This window comes from Crassostrea angulata, chromosome 2 (genome assembly GCF_025612915.1).
Source record: "Crassostrea angulata isolate pt1a10 chromosome 2, ASM2561291v2, whole genome shotgun sequence".
Taxonomy (NCBI): Eukaryota; Metazoa; Mollusca; class Bivalvia; order Ostreida; family Ostreidae; genus Magallana; species Magallana angulata.
In genome coordinates, this window is record NC_069112.1 from 45,461,025 (window position 1) to 45,487,643 (window position 26,619).

Below are 26,619 nucleotides of genomic sequence, written 5' to 3' on the forward strand. Positions count from 1 at the left end.
AATCTACGATACAACATCAATTTTTTGTATAATTCAGTGCTGCATGTTGACATGATTATGCTGTTGCACTGTTTTTAAATTTTAGAAGACGTCAAAACCACAAATACATCTGCTTACAAAATGCGACAGTCATATCACATGACTAATATCAACATAGAATCATAGAATATTGCGCTGCTATGAACAGTTTATATATATTTCAAAAACATATTGCATTTGAGCGATTGTTATTAGGAAAAGACATGCCTGTGAAACTTAAGTTCACGTTTTTTCATCACAAAAATTAGCCGATACTTTTACTGGCCGCCTTAACTGTATTGCGTACGTAGATAGATAGATAGATAGATAGATAGATAGATAGATAGATAGATAGATAGATAGATAGATAGATAGATAGATAGATAGATAGATAGATAGATAGAAGAAAACAATAAATAAATCAATTATTGTGTTTACCCCAGGGTAAGTTGTCTGTTCTATAATATATAGTGATGTGATGAATTCCTAGAATCGCCCCAAGATAGACACGTAACAGAGCCACATATCTACTGCTATGTAATATCGTACATTGATATCCAGAAAAGGAAAGGTTTGTTTTCAATCCGTCAACTGCCCTTGACGAGTTCAGATAGTCTGCAATTTCTTCATTTTCGTTAGGATACAGTTGCCAGGTGTCCTTATTTAGAGCAATGTTCTCTAAAACAAAATTAAAACAAATGTGTTTTTTTTAAACAGTGATTAATACACGCGGTCAAAACGAGCACTTTTCTCTTACTGTGATTTTTAAAAGTATTATGAATTCACTCAAGCTGTTTTCTGAGCCTCTTGCAGTTCTAAAATTGGTTACATTGACGAATGAAAATAAAATTATTTCTTGGCCAAAAGCCTGATGGTGTAAGACAGAGAAAAAAATGACAGAATGAAAAAAAAGTATTTAATATTTTATTTATCATTAAGTCAACAGTTTTCATTTATACTGAGATGGTGATTGATAGTGGCTTAATAGTTAATATTCCGATGTATACTAAGCGCTTTGACTAATTGGGCATTGATGATTGTTTATTGGGACATACATGTATTGCTTTGCAGTCCTAGATATCAATCTTAGCTCTTTTGCAATTCACTTCCAATAGACTACAATGCTACAAAGAGACAGTTACCGTAGGCAAATACAATCCCTGGCATCATAAACAAACATAGCATCTTAGAAATGTTGTGTATGATAAAACTCATATTTACCATATGTCATCTGCAAATATATTAAATAAACACAAATATGAATTCAAATTGTACATAAAATGCATATTTATATACCATGGAAAAAGCCGGAAATATAACTGGCTGTTTTATAAACCAATACAAATGAGTTTCACCTTTTACTAATTTATATAAAAGTCTATGGCGTTCTTCAGAGATACAATATTCAAATTTTTAAAGGAGTATCCTGGGGTCATTTTGTTATAATTTTCAACCACTACTTTCAATAAACACCAACCTAATTCGAGATGGTAATATAACTCTCCGTAGATTAAGTTCAGTGATCATATTTTGTAAGTTCAGTGATCATATTTTGAAAGTTCAGTGATCATATTTTGTAAGTTCAGTGATCATATTTTGTAGTTTTGTAAATAAAGTATTTTAATGGTGATAAATGATAATGAAATAAGTAAACATTTCATGCAATACGTTGGCCATGTGAAAAGACGTGCTATCGACCCAGAAAAGTTTAATAGACATAATAATTTTTCTTTCTTCCTCTTTCTCTTTCTATCACCAATTAACGAACTAACCAGAAAAAAAAATATAAGGATAACACGACCGATATTCCCATACATTTTATGGTTTTTTTTTAAATCGATATATTTGAATTATAACCTAACAAATATCTTTCTTAATTTTTAAATTGGGTTCATTAATTATTGTTTTCAAACTCGTAAAAAGAATAATTGCATGATTTGTTGACCTGCCATTGAAGGTTTCAGCGCTTGTCAACCCTCACCACCAATATATACGATTGTTATTTATCATTCCTTTTTTTGCGAAAGATCAGTATGTCAAGTGAAAAAAGAAGAAGAAGCTAAATTACAATTATCAAATGACATTGTAAAGGCAAGGGCCAATAAAATGAAATCTTTGACGAGCAGCAAAACAAGTATTTTGTTAAAATGTCAATTTTAATTGATATGGTGTTAATTTTCTTTGTTAAATTCGTTGTGCTTTTTTAAAGAAATTTTGATGGTTGTAACAGATTGATCCGTTGATTTCAATTTTACCATAACATCAAATAAACGTCTTGCTAGTTCAGTATTTACAAATTAAATCAAGAAACCGCCGAAACATTGAATGGCCCGATTTATGGGTTTAACCTCGAGGAGGATAGATGGTATACAAAAAATTGTTGTACTTTGTAATAAATCCCTTAATCAAACATAGAATTTTATGGAAGAGCAAGGAATGGACCGATATTTTAAACTTTTTTAAAAAGAAAGACATTGAAGGTGTAAAGGGTTTTATATTTTTTTTATTAACGAATAATTCGTATTAACTTTTTAAGATTTGAAGGACTATACATTTTGAAGATAGAACGTTTATTATTTTTTTTGGGGGGGGGCAAAATAAAATAAAATAATATTGGGATTTTAATCAATGAAAAAAAGACAAAAGGATTGCTAAAAATATACTTAATATCCATATTCCTATTTACTTAAATGCATACAAAGAACGCTATTAAGGTAATATATTATTTCATGTAACGATTTCTTTACCGATGCTTAAATGAGCAAACGAATGTTTGTCATATTTAAGTATGACATAAATGTTAAATACCAATATCTGAATACATGATAAAAACGAAACATGAAAAAAAAAACCATACATACAATTCATATCCTGTGATTTGGATATTCATGTCCTCACTACTCTCTGATCCAGATCGATACCGATAGAGACACTTATATAATGTACACCAAATTTTTACCTATAAAACAGAGATTTACAAGAATCTGATTTATTAACGATAGTTTAAAGATTGAGAAGGAAAATAGTGTTATAAAGTAATACAGGAGGACATAAACATCTCATCACCAATACCATAAACTATGTATACTTCCGTGGTTCTCACGGAAGAAAAAAAGGACATAGTTCCCTTTTGTGATATCTACCAAACAATATGAATTTGAATTGATACAAAACTAGAGAAGTTTCAGCAAAATTACAATGAATATAATTACTGAAGTACTGAGGGTAGTTGATTTTAATTATCGATTGTTATTTAATTTAAAATCACCGATATTTTATTTGCATTGAAAGTAGTTTCTTATATGTTCATGTACACGCATTTAAATCGCGCATTTTTTAAAATATGAATTCTTGGAGTTTTTCGACGAGACTTTTGAGAAAACCTCACGTGAATCGTTTTGTGTAATATTTAAGGATTGAATTAGTTCCATCAAACTACATATCAGTAATCGAAATATATCTGAGAAACTGTATGGATCCAAGCAATATTAAACTCTTGTCTCGTGTAACCAGAGGCTCGGCTGTTACCGTTAATATCCGACACAAAAGAGAGATTTTCTGCTTGTCGGATATTTACGGAGTCAGCTGAGCGTCGGGTTGAACGAGAATATATTAAAATCTAGCAAAGGAACACCTACGACAGCAAACCTATCTAAATTGTTCGTACCAATTAAAACCTTACTATTTTCAAGGTAAGCAAAATAATGCTTAAGAATACATTGCATCGAATTTATCGATTACTTTTAAGAACTAAGTGTTCTTATCCGTTTTCTATTTTATGCTTAGGTCAAAGCACCGTTTCACTTTTCTGTTTGCCAGAGTAACTGCATAGGAAAGTTGAATAAAATCCACTCTAAAAAGACCAGTATTACTTTGAAAATAACTTTTAAAAATAATTTGTTTTTGCATTACATTTTGTCCCTCTGACGTATATTAATTTCTACAATGTAAAAATGCTATATCACTTCTGCGTGTAAACCAAACCTTAGAAGACTATCTAAGTATGATTATTTTACCACACATAATATACAAAACAGGAGCAAAGCAAAAACGACCTCCACAAGAATCAAAGGCATGATCAGGTGCTATGCCTCTGCTGACCGGGCACAATGTCGTAGTCTGGAGAACGGAGAAATTCGAAGAAAAATCGGTGATTGATAATGATTGATAATGATAATAAATGATTAATAAATGATAAATAATAAATGATAATTGATAATAAATGAAAAACGTCAGTCGGCATTTAAACTAGCGGAAGATTGTGTTTGCTAACAGTCTTTTTATTGACCTTAGAAATAACAAAATGATGACTTCAATCGAGACTGTTGATATTTTGTTTTATCAACTTGTTTGTAAGTAGCTTGCCTCGTTTTAGAAATTGTTCATCCGTAGAGCATGCCCTTGCGTTTCAAATCAACTGAGAAACAAAAACTCTATGCAGATGATGAAATGATATTTCTACATTCGTTAGGAAATTTCAATAATATCAAAGAAAAGTAGCACATGTACATTAATAATTGAATTGAGAGTGTGCATGCTCCAATATAATAAAGCTTACTTGTTTCTAAAAACAAGCTAGATGAAACATTTAAAACAATGAAAATTTGCTACTGTAACTATTTACTGAAGAGGTAGAAAAACAGTTTACGTCATTTATAAGTGAATTTGGACTTAATAGCTCTTTATAATCTCCATTAATTTTTTTTCTAAAGAAAATCAATCCATTAAGATAACAAAAAATAATGAATTAATAAGAAATACATTTTTATTAAAATGATATTAGGAGCTACTGGAGCAAAATTAGAGAATGTCATGCAGTTTATTTGTATAGTATACAAAATTGGAAATTTTTATTACAAAATCAATAAAAATACAAGTTAACAAATTGATATTTAATGAAACAACTTCCTTTTTAATTGTTTATATCAACCCGGTTTGCACGTTGGTTATACAACAAATAGTTTAAAAAAAACATATACATTGTTTCATGAGTAAAATGATTAAAACAAAATATATTCAATAAAAATATATCTTATTTACTACATCTACATGTACAACTGTACAACACACTCGGTTTCATCGTTAGTTTATTTTTTCCCCTAAGAAATGTACAATTGTTTCAGAATATAATTTGTGTTAAACATATATCAACATAATTCTACTGTACAATCTCTTCACATAATTATTTTTTCATAGAGACATTTTCAGGTCAGCAAAGGTTCACAACATTATGTAGATGATATTGCTGTTGTGGTATGTTTTCGTACCTCATTTCTGAAATAAAAAAAATGAAATAAGATGTATGATGTTTTATTGAAAAAATATAAAACAAATTTAAAGGAATTTCTGAAAAATGATTTCCAATTTATCTCTATTATCACTTTCATCGAAACTTCGAAAGCGAGCAGATGCAATGTTAATGTGGAATTTTTTAAAAATACTACTTTAACTAGAGTATGGAAAAAAGACTTTTTAGTTAGTACTGAAACAATTTCCATTGCTAACTGAGTTCGAGAAGTTGTGTAAATCATGAAATACGAGTGACAAACGAAAAAACCAAACAAAACTAAAAAAAACTTAAAGTAAGTTTTATACTCTTTACGGGAATAATAGAATAGCATTTTTGAAATAAAATGACATTTTTACCATGATTTATATGATGAAGATCACGTTTTCGAAACAGCGGATTTTCTCTTCTTCTTTTTTTATTAGCATTTTGTTTTTTGTTTGTATGCTTTAATTCTAAAAAACGTTCACCTTTATTTATCAATAAATAGTTATTTTAAACATTATAGCAAATGATATTAAATGATTATATATAATTATATGATTACAAAAGCCATCTGCAGGACCGTAACATATACACGTTAAGAACAGTTTCAAAATACATCGTTTTAAATTTTATATGTACTTTAGAGCTAGAACATTTCAGACATATAGATTCATTCAAATTGTTTTATCGTTCTTGTGCCGATTTATGTTTTACTTTACAAACAAATTGGAACGACAAAAGCCAGATTTTTTTAGTATTAAAGCCCAAAAATTCGAGTCTTTTATTTTAAAAGAGTTCTATAGATTTATAGATTAATATCTTATGACATCAACCATAATAATTACGTTTGTATATGTTTGTATTGTAGAACAAGGCTCAATAAAAGTATACACATTTCAAATTATCAATAAATTACGCAAATTGATTCGGACAATAGGATATTTCATCAACAACAAGTTACATGATGCATAGAAATAATGAATGACACACCATGATTTGAATCTGCTAAAATCTTTAACGGAAGATGTTGGAGGTTATATGGCGGGTTAAATGAAAAAAATTCTAAATGATAATTTTTTTCTTCATACTGAGAACAATTGAAAAAATAAAATAAACAGATAGATATAACTGAATAACTCAAATGTAAAAAAGCGTCCTAATTATCTTAGAAAAAATTGAAACAAATGTTATTTAAAACATACTTCCCCGTCCGTCTTAAGTGTGGTGGATTCAGTGTCATTTATTGGAATGGCGAACAACTCATCGTAGGTGCACATATTTTCAGCAGAACTTTGAATGTGTATTTGTTCGTAACTATTTATGTCAAAAGCATTCAATTGTCTTTCCATTAGACACCTTGATGGTTCGTCGGTGTTTAAATTCAAGTCAGTATTTTCGTATGTTTTGCCTATAATCAAATCATGCAAAAAAAGAATATTCTTAGTCTTCTTGTTTGTTCTCAAAATGTTTAACATACGCAGCATCCTTACTTAGTCAGTATTACTACATTATTGAATACAAGAGACACACAAAGCAATGTGTTTTTTTTAACATATCCATTGTAAAGTTTTAAATACGAGTACTTAAAAACAAACTTACGTTTTGATTCTGTTTTCTTTGGCATTGATTTTTGACACTTTTTGCTGATAGTCCTGTGTTTAATTGATTTCAAAGTATTTTTAACATAAATAAAACAAAATACATACATTAGATCTAATTCGAACCAAATTCCATAACTATAAAGAATTTAGAGAATTTTGTATTATATTTTACTGATAAATATCATGAAGCATTCTTTAAAAAAGTTAATTTTTAACAAAAAAAAGTTGACTATTTTTGGCAGGTTATTGTAGTGATAACTTCTAATTATCTGTGTTTGATCGCATAAGTAATCATACTTAATCTTAACATCACATGCATGCACTATGATTATCAATATTTCTGTCAACGTCTCAATAAAATAATGTCTTTAATTAAGTATATCACAGTTGTAACAACACGGGAACACAATAAGTCATACATATATATGTTATTTTTTGTTTCGTATTGTTTTTGTAAAGCAGTTACATGTAGTCTTTCTAAGTGTTACCTGTAAAATTTTTGAAAAATACCTTTTATATAAACTGAAAACAATAATTATTAAGAGACAAAGTGCTCCTGCGGATCCACCAATTACAAACAACATTATATTGTTATTTTTCTTTTCATCTACCTGGAAAGAGATCAATCAGAAAGAGTGTGCATGTGATATATATATATATATATATATATATATATATATATATATATATATATATATATATATATATATATATATATATATAAATATATATATATATATATATATATATATTCAAAGAATTGTATCGGTAAAATCTTGTATCAAAGTATCGGAATTTTACAACGAATTGATAAGAAAATAAAGCCTTTCATCAGCAATAATAATATAATTGCCCAACATTACGATCGTTATATTTAGTAATGTGTTTATAGTGAAAATAGATTTATTTGACGAAATTTCATAAGTAAGAATTTTAACAAAAATCTAAAACCCTTGATTATATCTGGAAGAACTTAATTGAATTCAGATTTAGTTATGTCTATAAATGAACATCATTATTTTTTACATAAACTAAGGATACACATTAATTTTTTTTGACAAATAAGAACTGTTCAATAGTATAAACACAATGAAAAAAATGAGATAGATATATTATACCTTATAAACAAATAACGACTTGTTTAATTGATAACATATAAACATTATTTCATTATTAAACAAAGTGGCTGTCATAAATCAAATTTCTGATAAATATTTTGTACATACATGTACTGGCGGTTTCGTTACCAGACACGTTCCGCTTTTAGAATCACAAGTTTGGTTCAGGCAATTTATTTTGCAAGTTAGTTCGCAATTCGGTCCGTAAAGCATTGAGGCGCATGCTGCTGAGAAAAGTGTGGAATGATGAATTGGTCATATGAATATATCATTAGTTTTAAAACGACATAAAATGAGAGTTATTCATAAAAATAGCAGCAGTTATCATGTCGAGCTATACCATGCAAAATTTATATATTACTAAAGCATCCATACAGGTTGCAACCAGCTGCATAGTAAAAACTAAACCTGGTTCTGTTCCTATTATTCTATTTCTTTTTTCTACATTTATTAACTGTTATCTTACTTTTATTACAATATATCCCATGATATCCAGGCGCACACCCTGAAGCACAGATTCCCGTGTATTTATCGCATTGTCCCTGATGACAATAACCACATACACCACTGCAATCTGTTCCAAACGTCCCTTCGTCACATTCTAGAGAGGTAGACATTAAAAAAGTCAATTATTAAGTGGATCACCAAAATTTCTTGTTTAATGTGTTTATTATATTCATCCAAAAGTACAGAAAAAAATCAGTTAAAATGATGCCATCAGAGCTTGAAACTTGCAATTTTTTTCTTTTTTGTTTATTGTGTGTGGTTTTTTTTATTTATTTTTTTTTTTTTTTGCTTGTTTTAACTGATAGTGACACAAAACATATCTTCATTACGTTTAACTATTTAAATGAACATTTTATTGATGATAAAACTGATATTATACACCATAGTGCGCAAGGTCAATTATAGAATATTTCATGCTTTTCAACATTAGATTGTTCATACCATTTACAAAGCAATAACGCTGCCATGTACATGTGTTTAATATAATCATGTCTCCTTCCAATTGCAAAGATAGATTTTAAGTTAAATGGTTAAACCAAATATATGCAAAAATTGTGATAGCTTAAAATGTAAATTTTTAAATGTAAAAATGTAATAAGATTTTCATAATAAACTTTTATTAGTTGGACGTTTTGAATTGTTTTAACTAAACGTAGTAAAAGTATTTTTGGTCTCTGCAATTTCTGAATATTTGATAAAATTTGATATAAGCAGGCATTGATTAATTAATCAATTAATTAATTAATCCTAATTGTTTCCTTATCGACTCTTCATTGTTTCATAATATATACATTTTACTTCCTTATCTTAGGTTTGATATGTTAACGTAGGAAATACCATAAAAACCAGTATAAGAGTGATACGAAGACAAGCAGAGGTTAATATTTTGTAAGTTACTCACTTATGAACATGTTTATAAACTACAGAATCGCTAAAGTCATCATTATAGCAAACATACCAAATACTTCTACTTCACATAAGTAGGTTCTTGCATATTTAGAATAACTGTTAGGGTAGACAATTCTTGATAGTCTCTCGTTGTAGTAGATAACATATCGCCCTTGTAAAAGACACGCTGTGGTGAACACAGCGGGGATGGTGTTTATTGTAAAGTTGCTGTCCTTAAAACACAGCTTTCCCTGTGATATTTCCGGTGTGTTGGAGATATACACAGAGAACCCCAGAAAGTGACGGGCGTAGTAATTAAAAGGTCCTACAAAAAATATATCAAAAAGTTAAAAGATTTTGGGTGCCTTAAAAATACATATAATATATTATTGGCCATGTAAAAAACGATTAGAGATATACACACTATACCTGGATAACCATTAAAAACACGGACTAAATGTCCAAGCTCGTGGACTTCATTCAATTGAAATGAATAAAAACATTTTTACATCTTTATTCTAAGATATCGCTTTCGATTATACATGTAACTACAGTTACTATTATTAACTGTTCTTTTTAAGTGATAAAATTCTAAAGCTTATCAGAAGAATGGTGTCAATGTGCATTTACATGTACCCCATTCTTTATTGTTGGTCATGTAGTGGATGGTGATATGATGGATGCTGTGGACTCTAGTCAGGTCCACCCACCAGGTGGCGGTTTCCTTCTCATCAGCTGATACAGCACATTGGCCTCCCCAAGGTCTGAGGTCAGATTTACGCCCATCTACAGCATTACTGGCGTCGAATTTCTTGTGACGTGTTATGTGTGTATGATGTTGGTATGCTGGTTTGTTAAGGGCAACATTAACTGGAAACATTACAGAAAATATATATATTAACGTAGAACATTTGTACATATCTATATTTACCGCCTTTAACTATAAAGATAATATGTGCGCAACTTCATTAAGACATCCCATCTTTGACTCTTTATGTTTATAGAAATTCCCAGGTTTCATTGTCTGACATTCTTTATTCATTATAGTCACCATACTTTGTTGTTTAAGTATGTTGTATAGATGCAGGGTTGTTCCAATGGTTTTATGTATTTTATTTAGCTTATTGTACACGGCATTCATTGAGGCATTTTTATGTTGTATTTTATCATATTATATTATTGAATAAAGGCTATGTTTGCTTCTTAACCAATGCTTGATTTTGTATTGTGTCAAACGCACTCTAGCACCATCATATCAGTTATCCAAGAAGGGGGATATGTGTATCATTTTGCTTAATTCAATTTTAATAGGGTTACATTCAGACTTGCTGGAAAACCAAGAGGACCTAACTTAAAATATTTATTTCACTTTTTTGTTTCAAATATGAAACAAATATAAAAAAGTGAGACAAGGGTCAAATATCAGTTTGTTTAAATGTCAAGATCCCATAGTAACAAATGTATCACATCCCTCAGACTCAATAGAAAATGAAGAGTATGATATTAAAATTAATATATTAGTTCATAAATGTTTGGTCAAAAGAACAAAAATGAGGCTATTAAAATTTATTTCAAAAAGTCGCACAAATTGTATATTAGTCATTTATGATATAATAAATCATATTTCATTTAATTTTAAATAACAAAATACGACAAGGTTACCAGGTCAAAAATAGTCAATAGTTATTTTATTTTTATTTCTTTTTTTTTTTTTGGGGGGGGGGGGGGGTCTCTTGTGAGTTGTTATTATTTCATGTTGTCAATTTCAAACATTGACCCTTTATGTTTGAAAAGGGTTCATATTAACACTCAGAATAAATAAATAAATAAATAATTCGCCGTACGAATAGCGCATTTGCGTACAATGCACGTCATGACTTTTAAGATACCTGCTTTTGTAGATTGTCTTTAACTATTAACTACTTTTATATTAACTGTCTTACCGTAAGCTTCAGTTATTGCGAACAGGCTGAGAAATATTAAGACGTCTTTATAACACATACACAGTCGGAACTTGAAGAACATATTCAGATGTTTTTAATTCTGTAAACATTAGTGACTCTGTCAATGGGCATGCCACTCTTAAAAACCGAATCAGTCTAATTAATGCATACACTATTTAGAAATATATTTAAGGTATTAAAGCGTAATACCGTATTACGGACGTCACAGAATTATGTAATTCGTGTGATATTTTCCGTAATAAAACAAATAGTTATCAAGTTTTATTAATAAATACATGTATGATAATAATTTTAAATAGGCATGACGCATACGTTTTTTGTTTTGATTTTTTGTGGAAAATCATATCATGAATACTTCACAATTTTTGGATATTAGTAAATGTCTTCTTACAATATGGATTTAAAGTTTCAAGGCATTCTGTAAGAAATATATTCATTTAAATTTAAAGGAAAAAAACAATTATGTTTGATCATTATGAAGTTACACGTCTAAATAATCTCATGAAAAATCATCTTCAATATACGGTACTCGGTACGGGTTTTGCTCTCAATGTACAGCCAATGACCGGTTGTAAGATTAAAGGTAACATCCTAAAAATGCTAGAAAATATTTAAAAAAGAAAGTTAGTTGAATTTGTGAAAAGAAGAATGAAATAATAATTTGAACATTTATAACTTTATTGATATACATTGAGGTAGTTGTTCTGATTACTAAAGAGTGTAGTAGTTGCTTTTAAACGTAAATTCAAACAGCATGGTTTTGAATATCTGTAGAATTGTAACTATCGCCATCATTTTTCCCCAAGGGACAGTGTTGCAAAGGTAACTATGACTTACGGTTACAAATCCAAAATAAGACGAAAAAAGACTAGTATTTCTATTACACTGTGTTGACTAATAGGTTTTTGAACTTTTTAGTGGATATTACGTTTTTGATGTAAATAATTGAATAATTCATTAGAGGAGGGGGAGGGGGAGTTATCAGGAAATTTCCTTAGAAGGAATCAACATTTAACAGAGTCTCTGAACAAGCGTACTATTAGATAATAAAAATGTCTTCAGTTTCTAATTTTGATGAAAACATCGATCGTATTGCATAATTCTATTTATATTTATTCCTGTACAGAATTTAGAGATACACTTCAGCGTTATGCTTGTATTAGTTTTCACTCATTTAATGTCAATATTATAAAAACAATAAATACACATTGCCTTTGAAAAATAGAAAATCAGTTAAAATACATGGAGCTACAAAGTGGTTTACATTTTGTGTTTGTAAATAACAGAAGCGAAGCAAATTGTGTAGTGATATATTTTGTAGAATAAAACCAAGTAACACAAACTGCACTAAATGCAATCAGAGTTTTGTTAATTCCCAGAAAGATCTAATTTGAACAGCTTCAGAAGATGCAGTATCAGGTAAAATAATAAGCATTGTGCATTTATCCTGGTTTCATACTGTAGTTGGAAATCGTACTTCTCACATGGAGTTGACTGATTTTTATTTGCTGGATAATAGTACTATTAAAATTAATGATATATAAAGTTAACACTTAAAAGAGATATACTGCAGAACATGAAGCTCCAGAAGAACCTCGAACGGCAGAATATGGAATTACAGAATTCGAAGCTAGCGCTGCAGATTGAATGCCTGAAGCAGACTGTAACTCAAATTGAAAGTGATTTGCTAGGACTACAAGCCATAACTGACGAATAAAAAAGCATGCATGTACTACTTATAAAACAGTAGCAGTTTTAAATCATTACATATATAATATCAACGGTTTTCAAAATTTATATTTGTTATGTATTCATTTTCGAAGTTGGTCCTGGTTATAAAGTTCCTGATTGCTCTTCCGTCCTCAGGTCCCCAATAAGCCAAAGAACAGTGGCGTTCACGTCTTCTTCATTCTCATCATCCTTCTCTTCCTTCAGAAATATGGGATGTTGTGCAGAATGGCACAGGCACCATTTATTTTGCAGAATTTGCAGGTTTAATCTTGATCTCGCTATGCAAGACGTGGAACCTTCTTTTCCACCAACAAAAGACTCTCTCTACGGTGTTGCGTATACGGCAATGGACCGCATTAAATGCTTACTCTGACATGTTTGCAGGATGTAGATACAATGTAATTAAAAACATAGAACAAGCATATCCACTGTCACCAATGAGGTAGCCGTCTTCGACAACACTGTGGTTTATTCCAAGAAAGTTCACACCTCGAATGTCCGAAATATAATTTATCATAGACTATATTATAGTAAGTACTTTCAATGACCTGTACATTGATGGACTGAAACCCCTTCCTCTTCACAAAGACAGCCTCATCTTCCAAAGATGCTTGCATTAGGACATTCGGACATGAGTTCCATCTATACAGCCTGGAAATCCACTCCGTGAATTTTTGCTTGGATTTCAAAATTCCCTCTTTATAAGACCATTTTATCTTTGTAATGATTGCATTGGTAACAGTATCGATAGCCCTGCTGACTGTACTTTTATCAAATCCCACGGTATCTCCGATAACTTACAAAAAGCTCCAAGAGGCATAAAACGTAGAGCCAACATAACCTGCAAGGTTTGATATAATTTAATGTTACATGTATTTTTTCACAGTTTTTTGAATACGCTCAGAGGGGACACATGGTACTCCTACCCTCGATGTTAGCAATCTTGTATTAATTTTATAAAGTACTGACGTCATAATCAAAGTATTAAAAATGACATCACTTGACAGCGTTCTTATTTGCTAACGTTTTCATTTTTTCTTTCTAGATGTTTACATTGATAATATGTGTACTTTAAGATGGACGGTTTTCATTTCATAAACAATTTAATAAAAAGATTGCCAAGGATAAAAAGGATAAAAAGAGATATGTATTTCTCAACCCGATACGTCAAATTTATAGGTATATAATACGATATACTCAGCATAAAACCTCACGTTGTATGTTACGTAGCATTTTAGTAATTGGTCCAGTATGTTTTTATATATATGATAGTATAATGATTATTTTGTGATATTGTTGTTTTAATTTTATGAATGTGTATTCTGATAACAAGTACCTGCATTTCCACCGACATGGACTGGCTTCGTTTTGTTGCTCTTTGCAGATCATTACGCACTATGTCCGAAATATATACGTAATCGAATCTTGTCGAAATCGGGATCGGATTTGCCTGTCGCTCAAGTGTGTCATTTCTATTCTCTCTATCTCTCTCTTTTTCTCTTTCTCTCTCATTGTAGTTTCTTTTTTTCTTCTCCACAAACACGTTTTTAAATAATAACAGATCCGCCATTTTGATTTTAATGTTTAAAGAAATATTTAATGTACGTAGGTAACCTAGTTAAATCTTTAAGTTAAATTTGATAATAAACTCAGCTTTAACTATAAGTTAACGTTCGTGCAACCCATTTAAATCAGTGTTAAATTTAACGACACGTTAACATCAAGTTAACAGCTAGTCAAATTAAACTAACGTTTGTGCAACCGGATCTAGGTTTTCAGATAACACTGTTTCTCTTTTTAAATTTGCCTGCAATTAGACTAAAATCTTAATCAAACGACAATCAATGATATTTCATAATACCTTTTTGTTGTTATATTCTTTACAGCTACAATGTATAACAAAGATCCCTCAAACATAGTCACCATATCAAATTAATTGCAGCTACTTATATGTTATGTTTGTGAAAACACAGTACACATATAATTCATGATCATTTTAGATTTTGAAACAATTATTTTCCAAATGTATTAAAAATGTTTACTGATAGATTCATTGTGTTAGTATAATTGATTTTCTTTTATATCTTCTTGTACCATATATTAATTTTTGTTGTTTATATAAACATTGTTGTGTTATCAAAACTACTGAGAAACGAGAATTAATTGACATTGCGACAAGTTAATATTAAGTAGTTACATGCAAAAATGTGAACTTTAAGTACAACATTCAAATCAATTCGAGTTAAAGTGTTATTTAACTAGGTAAAAGGTTTTTTCATAATATTAATTTTCAGAATTTAGTTGAACTCTGCTAACTAATCGATCTATGCAAAATCAATGACGTTGTAAGTCATAATTGAAGTTGATAAAAAACTCAAAGAAATGCTGACATCCTCTAAACTAAGTTGTGCATGTGAAATACAGTTGTAAAGTGTATATAAGCATGTTTAATTTTATAACAAGGCCAGCCACTATATATATCTTACAATATGTACATTAAAGACTGAATAACTATAAATTGCTTCAAAATTGACTGGTCATTTGATTTCAGTGATATTGAGATTCCAATGTTCGTACACAATATGTATATTCCTTATTTCGCACGAAAAAAATCGCGAAAGTAGAATAAATATCATGATATCGTTCAATTTTATCTTAAAATCAAAACAAAACAAATCTAGATTATAAATTAGAGAGATATGCCTCTCACAATTTTACGATTATATTAACACTTTGAGTTTAATAAGGAAAATAACGTTTGAAAAAGAAAACCCTAAAAAGGCCCTAAATAGTTTATCGTTATGATTTTTGCTTATCGAGATATGTTGATTTACAGTTACCTGACCGACGATAAATCTAATCGCCGACCTATAAGATTGTTCGTCGGCCATGTAACTGTAAATCAACAAAACACGGTAAATTATTGATAAATTCTCGGGTTTCGATGTTTAATTTCAAAACGTAAGAACATTTAAGCTGCCTGGTTCGAGTCAGTATCAATTTTTGTAACAGCTTTTTAAACGGTGGTTATGTTAGGTATGTGTAAAAAACCCACACATTTCAGTAAATTTACAGACAAATTCAGTCATATTTCAGAGAAAAAAGGAGTACGAAAAAAAAAACCCAGTGTTTTTCCCTCGTATTAAAATTCGCCTCTGATGTCGAGGGGGGTCTAATTGTATTAAGACTTTAAAATTGCTATAAAAAAAAACCCACAATGTTTTGGAATAGAAAAAAAAATAAACATGAGTTCATTTAGTCAAGTAATATATCAATCTGTGTAATGAATATTGCGAGTACTATTTGGAAATCTATTTAAGGTATAACAATGATAATACGTGACAAGGAAGTCAAAAAACATGTAGTTCTCATTATATTTTTCCTTATTTAACAATTATCAAGTTCAATTATTTAATATAATAATTAATTATACCCGGACATGACGCATAAATATTCTCTTTTGAATGTTTTGGAAATCATATCATTGATGTTTCACACATTTATTTTCGGATACTAAAAATATGTTCTTACAGTATGGATTTAAAGATTCAAGGCGTTCGATAAAACATATCTTAATCTAAAATTAACGAACTAAAAGATAACGTTTAAACACTATAAAGTTAAATGTTCTCAAAATCTCATACAACAATCATATTAATAATTGTTACTCTATGCAGTTTAAATTTTGCTATCGATAAACAATGAATATTAGGATTGAAGATACATTTCAAAATTTAAATGCTGAACATATAATCTACAAAAAAAGAAAAACAAAACTGTCAGATAATTTTATAAAACGGAGGATGAAATAATTATTCAATATCTCTATGCCCATAATGATGTAGTAGTTATCATTCCTAAAGAACGGAGTATTGGCATTTTGACGTGCATTACTTTATTCAAAATGCTTTCCATCATGTTGTAAAAGACATTTTCATAATCTTAGGGTTTGTTTACATACAAGTTGTTTGTGTTTACTACAGGTAGAAGACATTGTGCGTTTTTAAATGGTAACAAGTTTTATTTTCCTATGAAAGATTATGGTAAATGCAAATAATATCATAATTTTGAATATCTGTAAAACTGGTCATGATCGATATCAATTCGTTCCATGTGACATTATGCATAAAAGTATGACCTACGGCTAGAAATCTGAAAGAAAGATGGATAGAAGAAAGTCATTTGTATTTAAGTTTGTTGAACTACAGGTTTTTCAACTTGTTTCCTAGATATAAAGTTTTTGATGTTAACGATTGAATGAATCATTAAAATCACCAGGAAATTCACTTTGAATGAATCAGGATTTAGCACGATCTATTAACAAGTGTAAACACTAGAGTAGAGAATAGAAATATATCCACGTTTCTAATTTTGATGAAAGCGTCGATTGTTTTGCATAATTTTAATTAGATTTATCCTTGAAAAGAATTTAGAAATACATTTTAGTGTTATGTCTCATGAGTTTTCACTCATTTAATATTGGTATTTTAAATATAGACAAACATTGTCGTATAAATAAGGAAAAACCAGTTTGACTACATGGAACTATGAAGTGGTGTACTTACGATGTTTGTAAATAATAAAAGTGAAGTGAATTGTTTAGCGATATATTTCGTACAATCAAACCAAGTAACACAAACTGCACTAAATTCAGTCAGGATTTTTATTCCCAGATTTTCAGATAACACTGTTTCTCTTAAGATTTGCTTGCAGTTAGACTAAAATCGTACTCATATGACAAACATTGATATTTCATTGTACCTTTTTGTTGATATATTCTTTAACAGCTAATAGATGGATCCCTAAAATCTATTAACAATATCAAATTAATTGCAGCTATATGTAACTCGGGTATTATCCATCAACGCATGGTTGTATATGTTATTTTGGTGAAAACACAGTACACAGATTATTTTCGGTCATGCTACCTCATAAGCCAATAATTACAGTACAGATTTTGGAGCTTGAATGTTAATAGACATATTCATTGTGTTCTATCGATTTATTTCATATATTCCTGCACCATATATTTATTTTTGTTTGTTTATATAACCATATTTTTTACGTTATCACAACTACTGACAAACGAGAAGGAATCGACATTACGAAATATAAATAAGTAGGTACATGGAAACAGGGGCATGTATAACATTTTTTTCAGAAAGTCAATATGAAATATATATTAACATCCTCTGATGATTTTTGTTTTTCATGACATATTAAGAGAACTTAGTTGAAGTCTGCTATCTACGTGTAACTGATCTACGCAAATTCATGTTGTTACAGATAATCTAAGCTTATGTAAAATCCAGTGCAAAAATTCAAACATCTCCCGACGAATGTTGTGCTTGTGAAAAACAGTCGCAAAGTGTACATTAGCATTTTAAATTTTATAACAAAAATTAAAGCAAGATCGTAAAATCCACGGAAGTTGTTTTATACGATTTTGTGTAGATTGTATAATTTGCGTTTAAGTAAAAAACAACACCATAACATTAAATTCAAGTGACATATAATTGGAGCGCAAGTGGATTTTGCATACTTTTATAAAAATACATGTATATAATCGTAAACTTGCTGTTATATAAAGATAAGTAAATTGGAAGCATTCTTTAAATAATACAACATGATATCTTTGATCGGAGCATGATCAAATCTAACATAAGCTATACATTTGTGGGTTTTTTTCTTATTTTTTAAGAAAAAGTATCATGTGTAATGAAGATATTTACCTCTTGAGCTCAATTATTTTTGCATGCAATTTGAATAACATTGAAGAACATTTATTCGAACACTTCTGGTATCAAATTTATCCTTTGACATGAAATTTTAATTTTATATAAATTACCAGCAAAGCGAAACAGTCTGTCCTACTAGTAAATGCTCACATATAATTGATGAGAGTGATTTAAGTATGCATTAATATAAGCACATGTACACGACATATTTCAAAATAGACTGTATGAAACTGACATGTAAATGAGAAATACTTTAGCCATAACTTTAAGGTTCATCTTTTAAAACAAATCCAAATTCCTTTTTCCAGACATAACCTGAGCTACTGTTTTTCGGATGAAGAGAGAGCTGTACAGTTTGCTGACAAAGATTTCTTTTTCAGCTCTAAGATTTCAATCTCTGATGATACTTTCTTCGTCAGAAGTTTGATGTATTCCATTTCCAATTTAAGTTTTTCTATTTCAGCACCAAAGACATCCGATTGACTATGATTAACACTGTGCTTTCCTTCAAAGGAGTGTTCTTCAGGGAAAGTCGTTAAGTTGGGAGAAGCGGAAGATGGTCCTGATTGTTCCGTTGGTACTATCATTGGTTGATTAACTACTGATTGCTGTGTTCTTGGTGGTTGAACTAAAGTTATCAGTTCATGTTTAGTAAAATCATAAAGAGTGTTCATTGTGGATGCAGTTTTTGCATCTAAAATAAATTGTATTATTGTAAAGAAAAAACCGTTTTACATAGCTCGTAAAAGTACATATATTTTACCTAATTTATCTTTTACAAATTGTTGTTCATGTGTTTCAAAACCACTATGTACACCTCTCAAGTTGAGTTTCCCAGTGAGGGGAGAAAACTCAGTTTCATCAGCTAAGGACGTAGAGGAAGGACCTGGGTCCGAGTTTAAATCATCTCTGTTTATCTCTTTAGCTAAAAAAATGACAACGGTGGCGATTGTTTTTAAAAGGGAAAAAGTACAAGGACGACATGGTCATATAAACAAGTTTCATGAAGTTTCCCATAAAAATGAGGCATTTTCCTCTATTCTTTGAAAATCGATATACAGAATCAAACCTTATAGATGTAAGTTAATAGAAAAACATTATTAAAAATATCTCAAGGGCGTATATTAAATTTTAACTATTTTTAAATTTTTTTTTCTATAAAAACAATTCTTTTTAGAGAATATTTGTATAAGAGGAATACAAAAGGATAACAGTGGGTTTTTTTAATATTTTTTTTTGCCTCGGTTTAACAATTTCCAATTAAAGGAGCAATCAGACAAAATTATTAATGTTTTTTATTATTGCATTGATTAATCAGATTTATTTACATTTATTGTTCTGCTGATTTAAAAAAAAAGTTGTAAATCGTAGCAAAATGCATTATTTTATTAATATTTTTAAATGAGAGGACCAATAAAATATATTTGATATCATACATTTGTTGCAGTAGAGTCCCTCGTATCCTGAGCCACACACTGGGGGGCATACCCCCGTCTTCTTGTCACATGGCTTCCCTTGATAACAGTGACCACATACTTTACTGCAATTTGTTCCAAATGTTCCGTCATCACATTCTTTGAAATAGAATTGTTTTTGTCATATAGAAAATTATCACACATATCATACAAGGTAAGAGAGAAACGAATAAGATATTTTTATCACTCTTTCTGTTTTAAAGAGAATGTTTGTATCAACTTTCATTCTCCTTATTTTCCAGTATTTGAAAAAAAAAATTATGTAATTATTAAGAATAAGTTTTTTTTTACATTATTTAACAATTTTATACCAATCATCTTGTTTGAGCATTTATTGACTGAGAAAACATCATCGAAACTTGACAAAGTATAAAACCTATGATTATCTAAAATGGCTGATAAAATCAGCATTGAATTAAAGTTCATCCTAAATTTAAAAATGGAAGAAATTTAAAAAGGTCAACTTTTATGTTAACAAATACTAAATAACCTGTTGAGAAAATAGAGCTATTAAATGTAGAACCAATAGTTTTGTTGTGTTTGAACCTTAATAGCTGAGGATTTAAATCAATAGTTATGTACCTTTATTGCACTGAGGTAATTTCCATCCTTCAATACAACCACCATGGCAGGCACCGGTCTTTTTGTCACATGTTTTGGACACATGACAATTTTCACTGCAAGTTTGTAAACAGTTTCTTCCATATTGGCCATTTGGACATTCTAAAGGAAGAAAAGGAAGATGTCTAATTCATAATTTACGAAAGTTAAAGAGAACAGTATCATAATGCTTGATTTTGAAAAAAAGATTTTGTCCACCTCTTTTGTTTGTATCATTTGTTTTCTGTGTTTGCTTTGTTTTTCTTTGTTTTTTCTTTTTTTAAATCATGAGATATTACAATTTCTATTGCGGGAACGTTAACAATTTCTTCCAAGTTTCATGTCGGTACATTCTAAATGAATTAAACGTATTTTTTCAATCAATAATTAGAAATAATAGCTAGATACTTAGATTCAAGGAAATATACCTATTTTTTTTCCTGCATCTTTTTCCCTTCGCATAATTGCTTTTTCATAATGATGACAAGAATCTATATTCAAATTGCTTTTACTATCTCAACAGAAGTAAAATATTTCCCGAGAATTCTTGTTTACTCGGATTGTGTATGCATTTGAAAAATAAAATTTTCAAAAAAGAAAGCATAAATATGTCAATCAGCAACTCAATGTGCAAGTTTTAATTGACAATTCCTTTAAAAAGGTAATCAAGCATTACTGAAATAAGCAGTTTTTCTCGATTTATCATACTTGTACAATTTTTTAGCTATAATACCTGCTTTACAGCTAAAATTGTAGTAACCGGCTTCACATCCATTACTGCAAATGCCGTTGACAAAGTTACATTTTTCTCCACCTAGACATTGACCACACTTCTCCAAACATCCAGCACCATACGTGTTGTTCTCACATTCTGAAATATAAAAGTTCACTGTATAACGTTTCCTTAGCAGCTTTTGTCACGTTTATATCTAAATTTAAATACCCTGCCTTGCACCTCACGTGACAAGTTCTGTTAATATGGTTACATTGTTGCTTTTTGGAACACAATGTCCATAGCTCTTTGAGCATCATGCACGATAGGTGGGGTTTTCAACCCAATTAAAATGATTTAACTTTACCTTAAAAGTGAAGGTAGGAAAATCCGATTAAATTTACTTTATATTTCTGTATGAGATTTTGAATTATTTTAATACGCTAATTCAAATATAATTTTTTTTTCATCGTTTACAGTAAAATTGTTCGTTTTTCAAAGATTAAGCATTTTTCTATGTAATTTACTTCTTTTTGTTCATTTTAAACATTTTTATTAAGTGTATATATGATCATGTATACGAAACAGATGTTAAAGAAAGAACATAGAAAGAAAAAACAAAGACAAAACAAAAAACCTACGTTCTTTACAATAAGGTCCCCGAAAACCGTTTTCACAATCTAGGCAATATCCAGACTCTATGTGGCATCTGTTGTCTTTACAGAGAGATGGACACGTCTGGTTGCAGTTCTTGCCATAGTGATCAGGAACTGGACAACCTATAACACCAAATGTATAACTAGAATGGCCATTTTATCTCTGTGACAGATTGAAATCATTGATTATCTCTTAAAAATATTTTTTTTTTTTTTAATGAAATATATTATTTGGAATCAGAGATATATTCTAGTACATGTACATAAAATGTTTAGGCTGTGTATTATTGATGACACATACTGTATAAGTAAAAAAGAAAGAAGTCTTTGAAAAGCAAAATAGAATTATTTATTTTTTGAAAATTATCAATTTGAAAGTAAAAGAGAAAGTATTTGAAAAATAATGAATTTGAATAACTGCAATATTCAAACACCAGTTAAAAACACAAATAAAAGTTTAAAAGATCCAATATATTTGACTTTTCTTTGAAATTGTAAAGGTCAGCATTAGAAAACAAAAATAGTAAAATCCCCCAAAACCAAGGAAAAATGTTAATTAGATAAAAAGACAATATCAAATTAGAAGCTACATGTACATGTATATGTTATAGGGTTACTTTGCTCGATGTTTTTAAAACAAGTTTGCCGCTAAACTTTCAAATAATCAATTTGTGCACACACATCTTTTAAAAATAAATTGTCGAAATAGAATTAAAGTGTTTCCATCTATGATATTAAAAGTCTTTTGTAAGAAAATAAACAAACTGTCTGGGATTATTGACTGCAGACAAAGATGATATATCAAGTGACAGATCATTTTCCTATAAAATGCCACTATGTTAACACCTTTTCTTTACTACTGTACCTTTTCAAGGAGCAGTTGGGATCAAGCTTTAATTAAACTTTAAGAACATTTCCACAGAGTCAAATCATTATCAGTTAAATTAACAATACCATTAATCATTTTATTGGATACGTGTATGTTACATTGTTTAAGGAAGAACCATTGTGACGCTTTTCTATTTTTTATATTCTACTAGATGATAACTCGCGCAAGCGTGGGAATTAACACTTTATACATTAGTGTTATATAATGCTTCATATGTTGAACCATATTTCTTTGTTCATTTTTGTATATACTTTGTCCGACTTTACCTTATATAATTTTAAAAATTGACATAAAAAAACGAACTGCTTTTTATTGTATTAATTTCAAACCAGTGAATGGGTATTAATGTAGCTCTCTCTAAATTTGCTTGTTAAGGTCAAGTTTCAATATAATTTATATTACTGTCCAAAATGAGAATTTCAGATGAAAACAACCTGAAAGAGCGGGGATACCCATTAAGCTTCACCGTTTTATGCATACATCATTTATCCATATAGACGTAGAATACAATAATTTGTTCATAAATGTTAAAAAATTAATGTCCAATGTCTACTAGCAAAGAGCCGTGGTATAAAAAGGAAATTTAAACATGCTTAGTTATGCATTATTGTTTATTTGCATGCATACAACTATTTTAAGCCAAAGTTGTCAGATTCAAAGTATCTACCCTCTGGTTAACTCGCCCTATACTTTCCGCAATGATGTCAATTAGTCAACCCGTTTCTGGCACCCCACTCTTGAAAGTTAGTTCAATTAATACTAAATCGCAATGAATGTTCGATTTTATTTATTAACTGTTTGTATTAATCGAGATCCGATCCAAGGTATCTGCCCGCGATGAATGATGCACTCATCCACCACTTTTCGTTAATAAGTCAATCCGCGTTCTTGTTTACCCCGTTCTGGTTCTATCCGATTCTCTCACCAGAGGTCGTGCTTCACAAGCATATGAGTATCAAAACTAAATTTTCCCACTAAAGAAAAGAGTTGACTCATTTCATTTATTCAACATTTGTCAAATCTAAACTTCAGGAGTTTGGGCAGGGTATCAATTATTTTTTTTTTATTTAAAAAGGGGCACTGTTCTCAGTTTTCACATACACCTCCTAAGGTCAAAGAGCAGAGTAGATCAGCATAGAAAACGATTCAGTTTGACCTTCTGGAATTTTTTTTAACCATTAGTATTAACTTATTTATTTATTTAGCTTAAATTATACTTTAAACTCACAACGTTGAATAAAAGCATTAGGTGAATAGCCAGGAAGAATGCCTTTGGATGTCTTGTTGTTTACACTTATTTTTATTTTTTAAAAATCTATATTTGTTTTTTTGTATATTGATTCATGGCAACACAACCAATTCTTTCGCTGATTGAAGAAAAACCTTCACCATAAACCTCAAATTCACACAGTTCGTTGTAAGCATAAGGCGAGTAGTCCTGTGGTAGATGTCTTGATGTCCTGTTGTTGTAGTAGATGACGTATCTACCGTGGTGAGTACAGTTCAATGTTATCACAGCCGGAATGGTGTACTTGGTAAAATAGTTGTCCTTGAAACAGAGAACCCCGTCTTCTTTTTCCGTCGTGTTTGATATGTAAACAGAGAACCCTAGTAATCTGCCGACATACCCATGATGGGGGCCTAGAAGATTTTGAAAATTCAAATCAAAACATATCTTGCTATTCCAATGAAGTGTTAAAAAATCTACAAAAATACATATCATCAAAATTTATTTCCGGCTGCCTTTATTATGTCGTTGCTGCTATTACATAAAACAATTCGGGTAACCCCCTCCCCCCCCCCAAAAAAAAAAAAAAAATGAACACTTAATTACACAATGCTCGAGCTATTTGTCCTTTTCCTCAACAACGTAAACATTTTGAGAAAGATATATAAGGAAATTCGTTTGGGGGGATGGGCGAGATGGGATTCTTTTTTCATATTTTTAGGGAGAATGCTGTCAGAGTGTGGTTTAGAATCATTCATCTTTTTATTTGATTTAAAATGTCGATGCTCAATCCTCGATGTGAATGACGTATCGTTTAGAATGTATTACCTTTCATCATTGATTCAGTTATCAGCAGATGTGCATGAGTTTAAGATGGTTCCTTTTTGGCAAAGGGCATTCATCTTGAGGGTAAAAAATTGCGAGAAACCACGCGCATGCATACATTAATTTCTTTAAGTGATCAATCTAATGTGATCATTTTTTTTCAATTTGAATATATGTCAAATCGTAATATTTGGATCCCTCAACTAAAAGTTTATCTTGAATTTTTTTGTATTTGTTAACGCAGACTATTTTGACCAACTGAAGAAAAATTGTACACGGTCATTTGAAAAATACTAGCGGACAACAATGGTTGCAATTGATTAGGATGTCTTATATATGTCTTATTCCCCTAACATTTAAAATACGCAGGATTTGTAGAAAAAAAATGTCATAAGAGCAATGCATTTCATACGGATTAATGAAATGTTTTTTTCCAGTTATGTATGTATCTGAATGTAATTTGAATGTATAAATACGGGTTGGAACGTGTTCAAATGTTCAGTAAAGTCCTTTGGGCTTTATGGAATTTGATCACGTGATCCGGCCCATGGCTGCAGACGATACACATGGATAATCGATGGGCGGTATGACCTGGAAACTGACCAGTTTTATATATTTTCCAAACTTCTCTGACACATATTGTTTAATTCAGTTCACGCAGATACACTTAAGGTTTCGTTCCAACTGAATTATTCAGACCGCGGTTTGTTTAATGACTTATAATTTCAATATAGAGAAATTACTCTGTTTACAAATTACAATCATAAAATTATATTTCATACTGAATCTGAGATCTTTATCAAACGTACTCTAGGAGGATTTTTGGAGTTTTGTGTAGTTGTTTTTATTATTATTATTTTGTCCAAAATGCGCACTATGCCTAAATATCATCTTTTTTCCTCCTTACTCTGAACATTCTTAACGATTTCATCTTGGCACGCTTGCAAGTCGAAGTGATTGTGGATTATTTTATTCATTTTTTACGATCTATTCAGTATTTAGTTCCTTTTTGAATTGTTTTTTTTTTATCTTGACCGTCCAACTTCTTTTTCTAAAAAGAACCGTATTTGTTTGCTTATTCATTTTTTTTCGAGAAATGACTACTACACGTTTTGAATTGATGATAATAAATAGTAAAGGTATCGAATCTTTACACCTTATGGGGAATTTTTGCGCAAACATATATATTTTTATATATATATATATATATATATATATATATATATATATATCTTATTTATGGACAATTAGCGCGCACCACGATTAATTGGTGTAGCTGTTACATAAGTATGATATGCGTTTGCTGTGCGGTCAATTTATAAATTATTGGTGAGTAAAAGCGGCTGGCTTGCAGTCAAAGTACGTGTAACGTAAGGAACACATAAAAGCTTCTTTTA

At 30.0% G+C, this 26,619-nt stretch overlaps 1 protein-coding gene across 1 annotated transcript in view; it reads right to left on the reverse strand.

Moving 5' to 3' along the window:
• The window catches only part of LOC128174401 (receptor-type tyrosine-protein phosphatase kappa-like), a 39,008-nt gene that overhangs the window by 11,170 nt on the left and 1,219 nt on the right, over positions 1-26,619 (reverse strand). Inside the window, exons 3-7 of the mRNA XM_052839964.1 lie at positions 24,559-24,810; positions 22,266-22,403; positions 21,646-21,783; positions 20,895-21,035; positions 20,274-20,411 (exon numbers count right to left, since the gene is read on the reverse strand). Of these exons, the coding sequence (XP_052695924.1) occupies positions 20,274-20,411; positions 20,895-21,035; positions 21,646-21,783; positions 22,266-22,403; positions 24,559-24,810 (807 nt within the window). The remainder of the gene's footprint in view (positions 1-20,273; positions 20,412-20,894; positions 21,036-21,645; positions 21,784-22,265; positions 22,404-24,558; positions 24,811-26,619) is intronic.